General features: G+C 52.7%; 1 protein-coding gene across 5 annotated transcripts in view; it reads left to right on the top strand.

Moving 5' to 3' along the window:
* The window catches only part of CGNL1 (cingulin like 1), a 156614-nt gene extending 147127 nt beyond the window's left edge, over positions 1-9487 (top strand). For 3 of the 5 annotated variants that reach the window (XM_060005909.1, XM_060005908.1, XM_060005906.1), the window contains 5 exons: positions 2250-2333; positions 3189-3313; positions 4691-4799; positions 5173-5336; positions 6422-9487. In XM_060005909.1, coding sequence (XP_059861892.1) covers positions 2250-2333; positions 3189-3313; positions 4691-4799; positions 5173-5336; positions 6422-6566 — 627 coding nt within the window. In that variant the 3' untranslated portion in view covers positions 6567-9487. Of the gene's footprint in view, positions 1-2249; positions 2334-3188; positions 3314-4690; positions 4800-5172; positions 5337-5930; positions 6084-6421 lie in introns of those variants that run through there. The other 2 variants (XM_060005907.1, XM_060005910.1) reach the window with 2 other exon arrangements.
* Positions 9488-12938: the final 3451 nt, after the last annotated feature.

Below are 12938 nucleotides of genomic sequence, written 5' to 3'. Positions count from 1 at the left end.
GCCCGGGGCCAGGCGGGGGCTTGGAGCCGAGGGAGGAGTTCTATGTGCTCCGCCTGCTGACCTGTGCACGGCTGGCATGTTTTCCCCTGCTGCGTACAAGGATGCCCTAAGGAGACCAGCTGCCTCCCGGATCTTGGTTTTTACGTGACAGCTGTATGTAGACCCTAAGTCTGTTCGAAGCCTTTTCACTGAGTTAGTCTAGAGAGCCAGAGCAGGTGAGGTAGTGGGCCATGAGTAGGCACGGCCTCTGTTCTGATCCTTCTTCCTCCCGAGATGTGGATAACTGCCCCGGACCTCAGTGTACTCTGCTGTAAACTTCGGAACCTCTGTGACTTAGAAGCCTGCCAGTCAGAAATGCAAAAACGTGAACTTTTTTTTGGGCCACACAGGTTCACCCTCCTCTGTGGGCAGGGTGTCGGCTTCCTCCTGTGGTACCGAGCTCTCCACGTCCCAGTCCTGCCCATCGCCAGCCTCGTTCCTTACCACTCCCTGTCACCCACTCTGGGCCAGCCGCACCACGCTGCTTGTCATTCCGTGCATACGCTGTGGTCGGGACAGTGGGAGACGCAAGCCTAGCCTGTCGTGGTGGTGGCGTCTCCTCTCATTATTCCTCAGGTCTTGCACTCCAGGTGGATGGCAGGGAAGGCGGGGTGAGCTTGTTTTACTCACGAGGGTGCTTGTACAGGACTTGGATTTGTGAAAATCAAAATCAAGGCTGGTCAGGGTGAGACTGTTACACGTGCTCCCCAGGCATCCAGGGACTCCAGTGTGCACACCTCTTACCTCTGTAAGATCAGCTGGGGTCTTACCTTGGGATCTTACCTTGGGATCTTGGCGAGGTAAGATCGCCAAGGGGTCTTACCTCTGTCGGCCTTAAGAAGGAACAGGCAGTTTTATTTTCCTGGCTCACCTTCTTGGTTCTCTGGGCTTCTTCAGGTTGCCCTCTGCTGGACGGTCCTGGGAACAGGGTCTGGGGCCTCTGCCTCTGAAGCGCATTTCACTGTTGCTGCGGCCCCCTGGGGATGGGGAATGGAGACACCGATAGGCAGACGACAGGGTTTCTTTCCGGATGCCGCTCAGCTAGGCTCATTTCCTATGAATATAGAAGAAACCTCGGTGAGGCTTAGCCTTTGGCAGGACACCTGGAGTGTTCTTGCTGACTTCTGTTTTTGGCATGAGAAGGGAGAAATCTAGCAGCATCTGAGATATGCTGACTGCAGAAGGCTTTGCTGAAGCTCGAACTTGTAATGCAGCAGCCAGCAGCTCCGGGGAATACTAGCTTCCCCTGTTACTTCTTGTGTAGATCCCTGGCAAGCTGGGTGACTGACTCATCCCAGTTTGCCTGGGACTCCCTCAGTTTTAGCGTTCAGAGTCCCATGGCCTGAGCACATCCTCAGTCCCGGGCAGGCTGGGATGGTTGGTCATGATCCAAGTTGATTAACTTCTCCAAGCCCTGCTGTCCTCAGCAGAGATGATATTACCTGCGTCATAGGCTTGTTGTGGGGATGTCGAAGGATAGCACAGGCGGAGTGCTGAGCAGGCGTAGCGGTTCCCTACGGCTGCTGTAACAAAGTATCGGTACCAGAAACTAGGTGGCCTAGAACAACAAAAATCTGTTGTCTCAAGCTCTGGAGGCCAAAAGCCTGAAAGCAAAGTGTCAGCAGGGTCGTGCTCCCTCCAGACCTGTAGGAGAATCCTTCCTCGCTTCTTCCTAGCTTCTGGTAGTTTGCCGGCAACCTTTGGTGCTCCTTCACTTGTAGATGCCTCACTCCAGTCCTCCGTCTTCACGTGGCATTCTCCCTGTGTCTCTGTCTTGCCTCTGTGCATGTCTGTCTCTGCATTCAAACTTCCCCTTTTTATAAGGACACCCGTCATACTGGATTCGAGCCCGCCCTAATGACCTCAGTTTAACTTGATTACCTCTGTGAAGATCCTTTTTCCAGATAAGGTCACATCTGAGGTTCTAGGGGTTAGGACTTTAATATATCTTTTTGGAGGGGACAGGATTCAACCCATAACGGCAGGGTTAACTTTGACTGTTATTGGTATTTGTATCATTATTGTTGCAATCATTGAGAACTCAAGAATATCTAAGGGACAGCTCCAGTATTCAAGAGGAGAAGGCAGGAGGCCCCCGTCATAAAGAGGAGCTGACTTGGTTGTTGGAATTCATACCTGCGAACCATTTCAGCACAAAGGCTATAGGAACACCCCCTCTAACCTCTGGGCTTTTGCACTGTGTGGTGTAGATGGAGCAGATGCGGAACGAGCTACTTCAGGAGCGAGCCGTGAAGCAAGACTTAGAGTGTGACAAGATTTCCCTGGAGAGACAGGTGAGGGCAGCTGGCCCCATGAACCGCCCCCCCCCACCCCCGCCCCGCCGTGGCTTTGGACTAGAGCCCCTTGGTTGAGCCTTCTTTGCACAGCACCCCCAAGAACTCTGCAGAGTAACTCACCTGAGAGGTACAGGTGTTTCTAAGGCCTTTTCCAGAGAGGTTATTCCCACAATATTAAGTGTGCTTGTGAGTTTAGCAGCTGGGGAGAGGTAGAATTGCAAGTGTTGTTTCTAGATCCTAAAGAGGGCTAAATTCGAATGAAAGGAGAATAATAAAGAACCAGTGTCCTCAGATGCAGGAGTTGCTAACAAACCTTACTTGAATCGCTATTTATTTTACGTGCCATTCATGTTAGTTCTTCACTGAATATGATGTATGACATTGCTGAAGGAGCCTATTTCTCCTGTCCCGCCCCAGTAGGTTTATTTATTTTGGCCGTGCTGCACAGCACGTGGGATCTTAGTTCCCCGACCAGGGCTCAAACCCACACCCCCTGCAATGGAAGCGTAGAGTCTTAACCACTGGGCCTCCAGGGAAGTCCCCCGCCCCAATAGGTTTATAAAAGGCCAAGGTCAACCTCATTTGTCTGACATCCGGTAGTCTTAGGATATGCAAAGATTTCACTTAGGCTTATAAGCAATGTGATAGAATCTCTTCTTTTGGCTTGCCAGGGCATGAGTGCAAAGCTTTTCCCTGGATACATCCCCAGGTTTCCTGGGGCCACACATCCTAAGGTGGAAAGCAGGCTTACCCCAGTCACCGACCAAACACTGCCCTGCCCTGTGTTCTGCTCTGCTGTGCACAGAGGGTGCGGCAGACACAGCCCCTCACGGCCTCCCTGTCTGATTCCAGAACAAGGACTTAAAGAGCCGGATTATCCACCTGGAAGGTTCCTACAGGTCCAGCAAAGAGGGGCTGGTGGTGCAGCTGGAGGCCAGGATCGCAGAGCTGGAGGACCGTCTGGAGAGCGAGGAGAGGTGAGCTGGGCCCAGCCGTGGTGCAGAGGCCCTGGTGGGCAGTGGGCATCACATTACAAAGTGCTTTCACACTTGTATCTCTTCCTATCCTCGAAAGCCTGTGAGGAAGGCAGAGCAAGTACAACCTTGCTGGAAAATTGTTTCCATTGTATAGATGAGAAAACTGAGACCCACCAAAGTAAATGACTTGAGGAAGGTAGCCTGGCAGAATATTGATGTAGCAGGACTAAAACTTGGGACTCCCCACTGCTCAGTTCTTAGCTGCTCCTTTCCCCATGCCTTAAATAGGACAGGCTGCCTTGTAAGCTACTGAGTTTGAGCTGGAATAGAGGTAAGGTGGCTGTCTCTGCTCTGGGGGGCCAGGTATATTCAAGCAGAGACTGAGTGGCCATCTGTCAGAGATGGGCACGTGGGTGGAAGGGACACAGGATCAGATGACTACATGTGATTCTCTACAGCTTGTTCTCAGACCGCAGCCTGAGGGCCAGTACCGGGTTAACCTTGACCAGCCTCAGTTCTTTTCTTTTCTTTTCTTTTTTTTAATTTTTATTTTTGGCTGCATTGGGTCTCTGCTGCTGCGTGCGGGCTTTCTCTAATTGCGGCGAACGGGGGCCGCTCATCGCGGTGGCCTCTCTTATTGCGGAGCAGGGGATCTAGGCACACGGGCTTCAGCAGTTGTGGCACGCAGGTTCCGTAGTCGTGGCTTGCGGGCTCTAGAGTGAGGGCTCAGTAGTTGTGGCTCATGGGCTCTAGAGCATGGGCTCAGTAGTTGTGGCTCACGGCTCCAGAGCACGGGCTCAGTAGTTGTGGCTCGTGGGCTCAGTAGTTGTGGTGCACGGGCTTAGCTGCTCCGTGGCATGTGGGATCCTCCCGGACCAGGGCTCGAACCCGCGTCACCTGCCTTGGCAGGCGGATTCTTAACCACTGTGCCACCAGGGAGGTCCCCAGCTTCAGTTCTTACTCATGGCCCCTCACCTTCCTGGAAGCAGTGTGGGTGTGTGTGCATAGAGCACTTTACGTTATCCATTTTCAGTAAGACTTTTGGGACTGGGCCTTTTTGCTCCAGGGCAGCCTGGAGTAAACTCCAAATATCCACAGCCTGGCAGTCTGTGACCCACTGCCTTACCAAGTAAAGGCCAGGACTGGGAGTACTCAGGGCAGGTCTGGCTCCGGCTCAGCCTCTCGCTGGCTCCGCAGCCTTGGGCAAAGTCCCTCCCCCTCTGAGAGCCCCTGTTTCCTCATCTGTCCAACGAGCAGCGCTGTCCCGCTGTACACTTGTGAGTCTCTCTGACCCTGCGTCCACCAGACAGCCCTGGGCTGGCCTCCCAGGCGGCTGGGATGAGACGGTCCTCTGTTCTGCTTCCCCCACTCTTCCAGGGACCGGGCCAGCCTCCAGGTCAGCAACCGCCGGCTGGAGCGGAAGGTGAAAGAGCTAGTGATGCAGGTAGACGATGAGCACCTGTCGCTGACTGATCAGAAGGACCAGGTGCGGGACGCTCTGCGAGCACTTTTGAGATTTAATGTCTCGGGCTGGGGAAGCGAGAGGGAGGGGAGGCCTCAGTGGGCAGGCAAGGGGTGAAGTTGAGTGGACTGAGTCCGCCCTTTCCACTCCACCCCTTACGTCATGGAATGGGGCCTTTAGAGCCCACTTTAGTAGGGGATTTCAGCAAACTTCAGACCCTGAACTTGGCTTTTAAAAAGTAGAATTTTCGGTCTTAGAGCCTCCTCTCCACTTGCCCGTGAGGCTGGTTGCCCCCTTTGCCGTACCTTGGTTGCTGGGAGAGAAGGGGGCTGGACCACTGGCCTCTCTGTGCTGGGCTGGGCGACCCGCCGGCTCACGGCCTGCCTTCCCCCTGCAGCTGAGCTTGCGCTTGAAAGCAATGAAGCGACAGGTGGAGGAGGCTGAGGAGGAAATAGACAGACTGGAAAGTTCTAAGAAGAAGCTGCAGAGGGAGCTGGAGGAACAGATGGACGTGAATGAGCATCTGCAGGGGCAGCTAAATTCCATGAAGAAGGACTTAAGGTGGGCAAGTGCGGCGACCCCCCCGGGGCCGTGATGGCCCTGACGTTGGAGGGGAGCCTGATGCTTTCAGAGCGCTCCCACTCCTTTGTCTCAAGCTGATCCCTTGTTGTCACCTTTGGGGTCATCCCACCCTAGGGGTGAGAGCGGCTGTATCCACTCCGGTTGCCCCATGTGATCAGTAGGGTGTCACATGTGTCATCCTCATACCATTGCCCTGGTGTCGGCCGGGCAGGTATCGTCCCTGTCGTCCTGAGGCTCAGAGCAGGTCAGACTAGCTCACACCACCGTGTAGGGAGCAGCTCCTGGACCAGCCCTTAGGGACTCCTGGGTTAGGGAGAAATGAGGTAAAGTTGTGGCTTGTGTTCTCAGGAGGACGAGGATGTCCCAAACCTGGTCTCCGGAGAGAGCTGTTGTCTCGAGCTCCCCTGCCACGGTCCCAAGGATGGGAGATTAGGTGCGGGGTTGCTTTCCCTGCCTCAGGGTCACTCCCTGGGGTATTGGAGTGAGGGGGTGAGTTTAAGTTCACACCCATTCGTGGAGCTGGGCCTTTCTTGGAGGCCGACTGTGACCTGGGGCTTTTTGCTGTCTGCCCAGGTAGTTCTCTTATAAATGCCCAGAAGACTGGAGCCTGTTGAGAATCCTGTACACAGGGCGTGTCTGTCGAGAACCCGGCCCCAGGCTGGCATTAGGGGGCACCAGAAATCTCAAGAATCAAGATGCAATATTAAAATAAAAATTAATGCAAACAACCCCTGGTGAACAAGATGATAAAATTTTAAGTTAAGATGGGATTTATGCAGCACCCTGCTGAGCCATGTTGGAGCTTGAGGCAGAAGGAAAGATCAGTGCTGTTGACCTTGCCCCAGCCCTGCCCAGCCCACCCTGTCAGCAGCAGCCTCCCGTGCTCTCAGGTGGGCAGTTTGCTCCCTGTTGCTGTAGGAACTGGCGGATGCAGACGAGTTAAGTTCCTGTGCTTATATGCCACTCGCTGGGGTGCAGAGACAGGCGTCTAGAGCCCCTTGGCCTCCAGATCGGAGGTGAGCCCCGGTCCAGGGCCAGGAAACACGCCACCTGTTGTTCTGCAGACTTAAGAAGCTGCCAAGCAAAGTGCTGGATGACGTGGACGGCGACGACGACGATGACGACCTCAGCACAGATGGGGGGAGCCTCTATGAGGCGCCGCTGAGCTACACCTTCGCCAAGGACGGCACCGCCGCCAGCCAGATCTGAGCCCACTTCCAGGGGCCTGCAGCCGCCCGCGGCGGGAGGAGAGGAAGGGAGCGCCATCACCTCCTCTTCGCGGACCAGATAATTCCTCCCTGTGACGTCATGTCCTCCTAGGATCTCTGTGGCAGCACAGCTCTGGTAGCTTAGACAGCAGCTACTGCAGGGTATGCGTTGAGACGCCTGCAGCCGCTTGGCAGGATGGAGCCCCCGTTCTGCACAGCTGTCTGCAGCACCATCTGCATGGCTGCCCTCCACCCCCCCCCCATCAAGAAAAACGGTCCAAATGCTAGTTCCTAGTTAGTAGCCATTGTGAAGGGGAGGGGAGGATGTGGAGGCTGTACATATTTTAAATCAGACCTTCTCACAGACTGCTGCTGTCCCATTTTGGAATGTTGCAGAGGCTTCGTGGGGTGGCTTGTTTTGTAAAGTTCACACATCTCTATTGAGTATTATTTTTAAAAATACAAAGCGACTAGATTTTTAAGTATAACTGAGCCAGAGGCAAGAGGGAGAAAGTAAAGACCACTCTGGGCATCAGAGTTGGAAAAAGGAATTGTGGTGGTGAGAAGGGAGAGTTAAGCCTAAGAAGAGAAGTGCAGGTGGTCTTGGTAAAGAACTTGTTGACGGAGGGAGGGAAAGTCAGAGGTCACTTGTATCCGTGGTCCTTGGTTGCTTATTTTATCTAGAATTTTGTTAAAATTTTTGAACCATGCTGAGACCAATACCAGTCACCAGCTGCCATTTCTTTTGCACAGGTGGAGTGGGCAGACATGTACGTACGGTTTTTGACAAATGATGTTGGTTTCGGGGGCCGGGGGTGGAGCCCTCCTGTCGTGTCTTTTCGGTCCTTTCCTCCCGCCTCCAAACTACACTCTCTCCGTCCCTGGACGGGGTGGTTGCCAGGTGGGCACCGCGAGGGTTTGGGAGCAAGGTTCGTGGACTTAGGCTTGAGGAAGAGGCAGGTGATGTGTGCAGTAAGGTCACGGGGACGGGAAGAAGGGAGAGGAGATAAGCAGACATGTGTGAGCGTGGGTGGGAAGGAGGAAGTAGAAGAGGAAGAAGTTCTTGAAAGCTGGGGGGATGTGTAGGCAAGAGGCAGATTGAACAGGATCTCAGGTTTATGTCAGGAAAGGGAGGAAGGAAGCAGCAGTCAGACAGAGGCATTTCTGTGCAAACTGGAAGAATCCTGACTTCTGGGACAGAGGGACAGCGGCTGGCACCAGGCAGGAGGTAACTGGGGCTGGGTGAGGTCTGGGCAAGGCCACGTTGCTGGGATGGAATTTCAGGGAGGCACTGGGAGGATGCTGGGTATCCCGGCACTTCCTCTTCGCCTTCCTGGTGTCCCCTCCACTGTGATGGTCCCTAGGCACGCACAGAGGCCAGGTCCAATCGCAGCTGGTCAGGGCCGTGGCCAGGGAGGGAACCCTTCGAGTTGTGTGCATGTGAGTGAGTGTTCAGCTGCCTCGCAGTGTCCCCACACATCCTGGTAGGTAAGAGGCCTGTGACCCCAGCGCTCCATGACAGTTGCCGCAGGGAGCAGGGAATCTCAGTGCCCTACCTGCCCCAGGTCACAGAGCGCACCCAGCAGGATTCAGAGCGATCAGCCCCATCTGTGGGTAGGTGTCGTCGCCCCCCCGCCACCGTGGGTGAAGCCCCCAGAGCAGAAGAGCCGACCCCTCTTCTGCCTGTGCTGGGTGGAGTGCTTCTTGCCTCTGCTTACCTATCTGGAGTATGGAGAGATTCCTCCTTTTAGCCGTTCATTCATTTAGCATATATTTATTGGACATCCATGATATCCCAGTCTTTGGCACTGGGGACACAGCAGTAAATAAAGTAGATCAAAATCCCTCCCTTCCTGGAGCACTGTTGGGGAGAGGGGGTGATAGACAACACACACCAATGAACACGGAGGCTGAGCCCCTTCAGACCCAGCCCCGGAGCCCCTCTGTCCTCTTGGGGAGGCAGCAAGCCTGTGATTGGTCGGCTGGCTCACTGGAACCCACAGGGGTTCTTCGACTCTCATATGCTGTTGAGTTCCCCGCTGCTTCCACCGCCATTAGGTATTTGCCAAGAAGCCTGCCCAGCAACGCGTCCGCCCGCTCATCACTACAGATCAGAGATGCGAAAAGTTGGGGGCCCAAGAACTTTGGGAGCGAGCCAGCACCTGTCTTGGTTTGTGAGAAAGTTTCTGCCTCTCGTTCTGGCCAGTTCCTTCTGGTAGCCATGAGGCAGGCTGCGAGAAACAAACTGCCTGTGAAAAGAGAACAGAGCTCACCATTCAGAAGATCTGCATCTTTACCCTAAAATTGGGACGTTAAAAATGTCAACAAATGCACCCTCCTGGGCCGTAATGGGGCTGGCAGTGAACTGGATGCATGCGGTGCACCAGGATGGGAGGAACACGAGCCTGGGAGCTGAGAGGAGAGATGTTTTCAAGTCCCAGCTCATCTTACCGTGGTGACCTTGACAGGGGTGACCTTGAGAGGCCTGCATTCAGAGGGGCAGATGACGCGGAATGATTGAGGACCAGGGCTCAAGGTCCTTGCCAGCTCTGACACGCTGTCATTCTTTGATTTTATTATGTACACATATATATTTTTTTCTGTTTGTCGCTTTAAGAACTAACCCTACTCGAGAGTATTTTCTTTAGCTAGTTTAAAAAGAAAAAAAAGTATTTAATAAACAAGTATGTGGCCAAATGCAGTGCTGAAGAGACAATCATCATATAGCTTTATCATTTTTTTTCCTGCCTCTGAGTGTCATCCGACAATGCCGATTAGTCTTATTTTGTTGGGTTTCTGCTTTCGGGTATGGTTTGATTGCCTAGGTTCGTCGCCGGGAAGAGACATTCTTAGGCAGCTACCTCCATGTAAGTGAACTCCTGGAGAAAGCAAGTTTGCCTTTCAATAAACGGTATCACCCAGCAGGAATCTTGACTCCCGTTATTTCGACTCCCTTGTTTTCTCCAGAGCTTGGCTCCGTGTCTGCCAAGAAACAGCCCAGGTGAATGGCTGGAAGCTACCCAAGGTAGGGGAACTTGGGGCGTTCCAGGCTGGGATCCGTGTCTGAAATAGAAGGGTGGGGAGGGGGTGAGTGGGGCGCACTGAGAGGATTAATGCCCCTGCATGGTTGTGATGTTCTGAGAAATCCAGACTGCCCATTTCCAGAAAATGGCCAAAGGGGAAGTGTGTTGATAACTGAGAATAAACAGGCACCCCCTGTGTTCTCCTTGTTCCAAAACTGAAATGGGTTCTCTGGCAATCACAGTTAGCACATAATCTCACTTGATCTGCAGCAGGCTGACAGCAGGTACCCTGGTCCATTTTACGTGAAACAGGAGTCACTTCCATGTGGAAGGGACCTATGCTGTTCATGGTCTTCAGTGCCATTCTCTGCCCTGTCTTCTGGAGGCCGATCCCTAAAGGCCCTGGGTTCCCCCCATGACCGATGACGACTCTGGTCGGGGTCAGCTTGTGGGAGCAGGTGGAGGTCAGCATTTTTCTGTTGTCACCCCTCTTTTGTGCAGCGTTTCCAGCGGTGATGCAGCCGGACAGGACTGCACAGGATGCGCAGGACTTGGGCGACCATACCTCCTCCTTGTGTCTCTGGTTCTAAAGGTGGTCAGGGCGGCCTGCTGCTGTTCCTCTGCGCCCCTCGGCAACCCTGGTGGGTTCCCCCGACACTGCCGCCCTCCAGGGCATTTATTTCTTCATTAAGCCCTTTTGGCTGCCGCAGGTGGCTGCTGCTTCCTGCCCGTAGCTCTGACCACTGCCCCCTCAACGCCCCCAGTGATGTAAACATCTGGCCCATCCAGCTATCCTGCAGCCCTTGACTCCCTTTATTCTGACTAAACAGAGCATCTCAAATGTAGATGAGATTTTCTAATTTTAATAAGTCCTCAAAGTCTTTGCATAAATTGTTTGCTTTTTTTTTTTTAAAAGAAAGGTCCGGATTTTTGGGGTGTAATTTTATCATTTGTAAGTAAAAGACACCCTTTTGGTCCTAGTTGCTTTTGAAACTGTATTTAAGCCTCTTTGGCCCCTGGGCCAGGGTCTTTGTGGTGAGCATAAGAGATCCTGAGAGGTTACCTGTCCCCTGCACCTGTGGGAGGGAAAGTGACTCAGGAGCTCAGAGCCAAAGGGAAAAAGTCCTTCAGGCCCGCAGCTAGCTCCTTCCCCCACATTCTCGACACTCTTCCTTCTTTGAACTTGTGGATGGTTTCAGCGATCCTGTCTTTGTAGGAAGGTAGTCATCAGTCAGAAAGTTCTCTGTTCTAAACTTTCAAATGACAGGAGAAAATGACTCGACAGCAAGTTCCTATCGGCAGCTGAACAGCCTCAAATCCAGCAATTCCGGGCTTTGTGGAGGGATCAGCAGGACTTGGTCCTGCTCTCGGACCTGCACTGAAAGTCATCGTGGATGTTCACGTGTATGACCTGAGACCCAGCCTGTCTCCATCTGCAGAGCAAGATATGAGTGTGTGCCCCGTGCCGGGTTTGGTGAAGCTGGAAAGGGTGCGGTGCCCTTCCAAGAGACATTCAACAGTGACACCTATTCTGTGGCGGGAGCTCTGCAAGTTTCCTACCGTGAGGAATCTCACTTGGTCTCACAACAGTTGTCAACAACGCCCCGGGGATGGGGCACGTGATTCCAGAGATCTTCTGGGTAAACAAAATTAAACAGTTTTACAAGAAAGGCAGAAATGTTGGCAGGTAAGGAATCTGAGGCTTGGGGAGGCTGGGCATTTTCCCGTAGGTCACACGTGGAGTAAGTAGCCAGCCCAAGAGCCTAACCTGCCAGCACGGGCCAGGTGCTGTTGCAGATACAAGGTTTAAGGCCCTGTCTAGGACCTTTATAAGCTTACAGTGTGATTACAAAAGTGATTATCAAGCTAAATTAGATACAAATATTAAGTCCTTCGTATATTTGTGGCACACCAAATTTCTCTGCCCTTGGGCTTTGCTAACCCTCTGTCTATAGCCAGTGCCACTGGTTTCCCCTGGTTTTCCACGTACAATTCAATAGCTAAGTGTGTTGAGCACTTACTGCTGTATATTGGGCATTGTTGTAAACCCTCACTTGTATCTACTCACTTGATTCCTCTGACCACCCCCTGAGCAGGTGCTCGTGACAGAGGCAGAGGGAGTTACTAACCTTCCCCAGGGCACATGGCAGCCCATGGAAGAGCCAGGACTGGAGTCTGGGTCTGCGTCTGGAGTTCACACTCGGAGCTGAGGAGCTCTGCTGCCTCCCGCCACACGCACTGCCCCGGAGGACGACGGTCTTCCATTCGATCCTGTGTCAGGGCCTCCCAAGTCCTCCTGGTTCTTTGTCCTTCAGCTCTCCCCTTCGTTTGTGAGTGTCTGTGCAACCCAACAGCCTGCTGCTTGCCTCCACTCTGAGTGCTTTAATCAAAGGCACAGAGAAATCAAAGTTAACTTCTGAAGCCACAGACTTGAACTGCAAGGAGGTGCTGAGAGTTGCCAAGGTTTAGAAGGTATTGGGAATGGTCATACTGTGCTAGCTGAGACTGTGAGGGAATGGAAGCTGAATAACCAGAGGAAGCAGGGCAATAAAGAGAAGGGAAACTGAAAAGAGAAGCAGAGACACTGATAGAAAGAGTGGTTGAGTTTTAGAGCTTTCTTGTTTTCTGACAACTCTCAGTTGATCCATGAGTATCCTTTGAAATGTTTTCTTGAGTTAACTTGAGTAGATCTCTAGTCTTCTCAAGCATATAAGTATTTTGGGGGCCATATGATGAATTACTTTCGATGCTAGGGCAACACGTTTTTAACTCTCTAGGCCATGGGTACCTAGTAACTATTTCTGAGATGGAGAATGGTGTCATTAGAAGTGTGTTAAATGAAGATTAATCTAGAAGGAGTACGTAGGAGAGATGGAGAACCGTTTGCTACTGTGATCTTTGGATCTCTCGTTTTGCCATTGATGCCGCCTTGGTGCTGTGCTAACCTGACTTATCTGGGCCTGATCTCGTGGGGTGATCTTCGGGCCACCCCACCATCTCCCTGTGTGGAAGGTGGACTTGGGCAACATCAGCAAGTCCCTGGGTTTGGGTGAGTCTCAGGGAACATTTACCTTCTCAACCTCCAGGAGACTTTGGGATGAGAACCTTCTTCTAGAGTGGTATGTAACCATAATAATCTTCTTGTGCAATGCACCTTTCATATTAGTCTTACACTCAAAACTGCACTTGCACCCTGAAATCAGTAAGTTGTCCTCACTGGGACACCATTGACTGTGGTCACTAATAAAAGCCCTCACCCCAGAGTAGCTCGTTCAAGAGTAGGGGGTGGTCGGGCTGCAGTCTGGAGACCCTGGACAGCGGTGGGCTGCCTTGTGGAGGTGGCACGTGTT

This window comes from Delphinus delphis, chromosome 2, assembly GCF_949987515.2.
Source record: "Delphinus delphis chromosome 2, mDelDel1.2, whole genome shotgun sequence".
Taxonomy (NCBI): Eukaryota; Metazoa; Chordata; class Mammalia; order Artiodactyla; family Delphinidae; genus Delphinus; species Delphinus delphis.
Note: the sequence above shows the minus strand (reverse complement) of the source record. Positions and strands in the feature narration are given on the sequence as shown.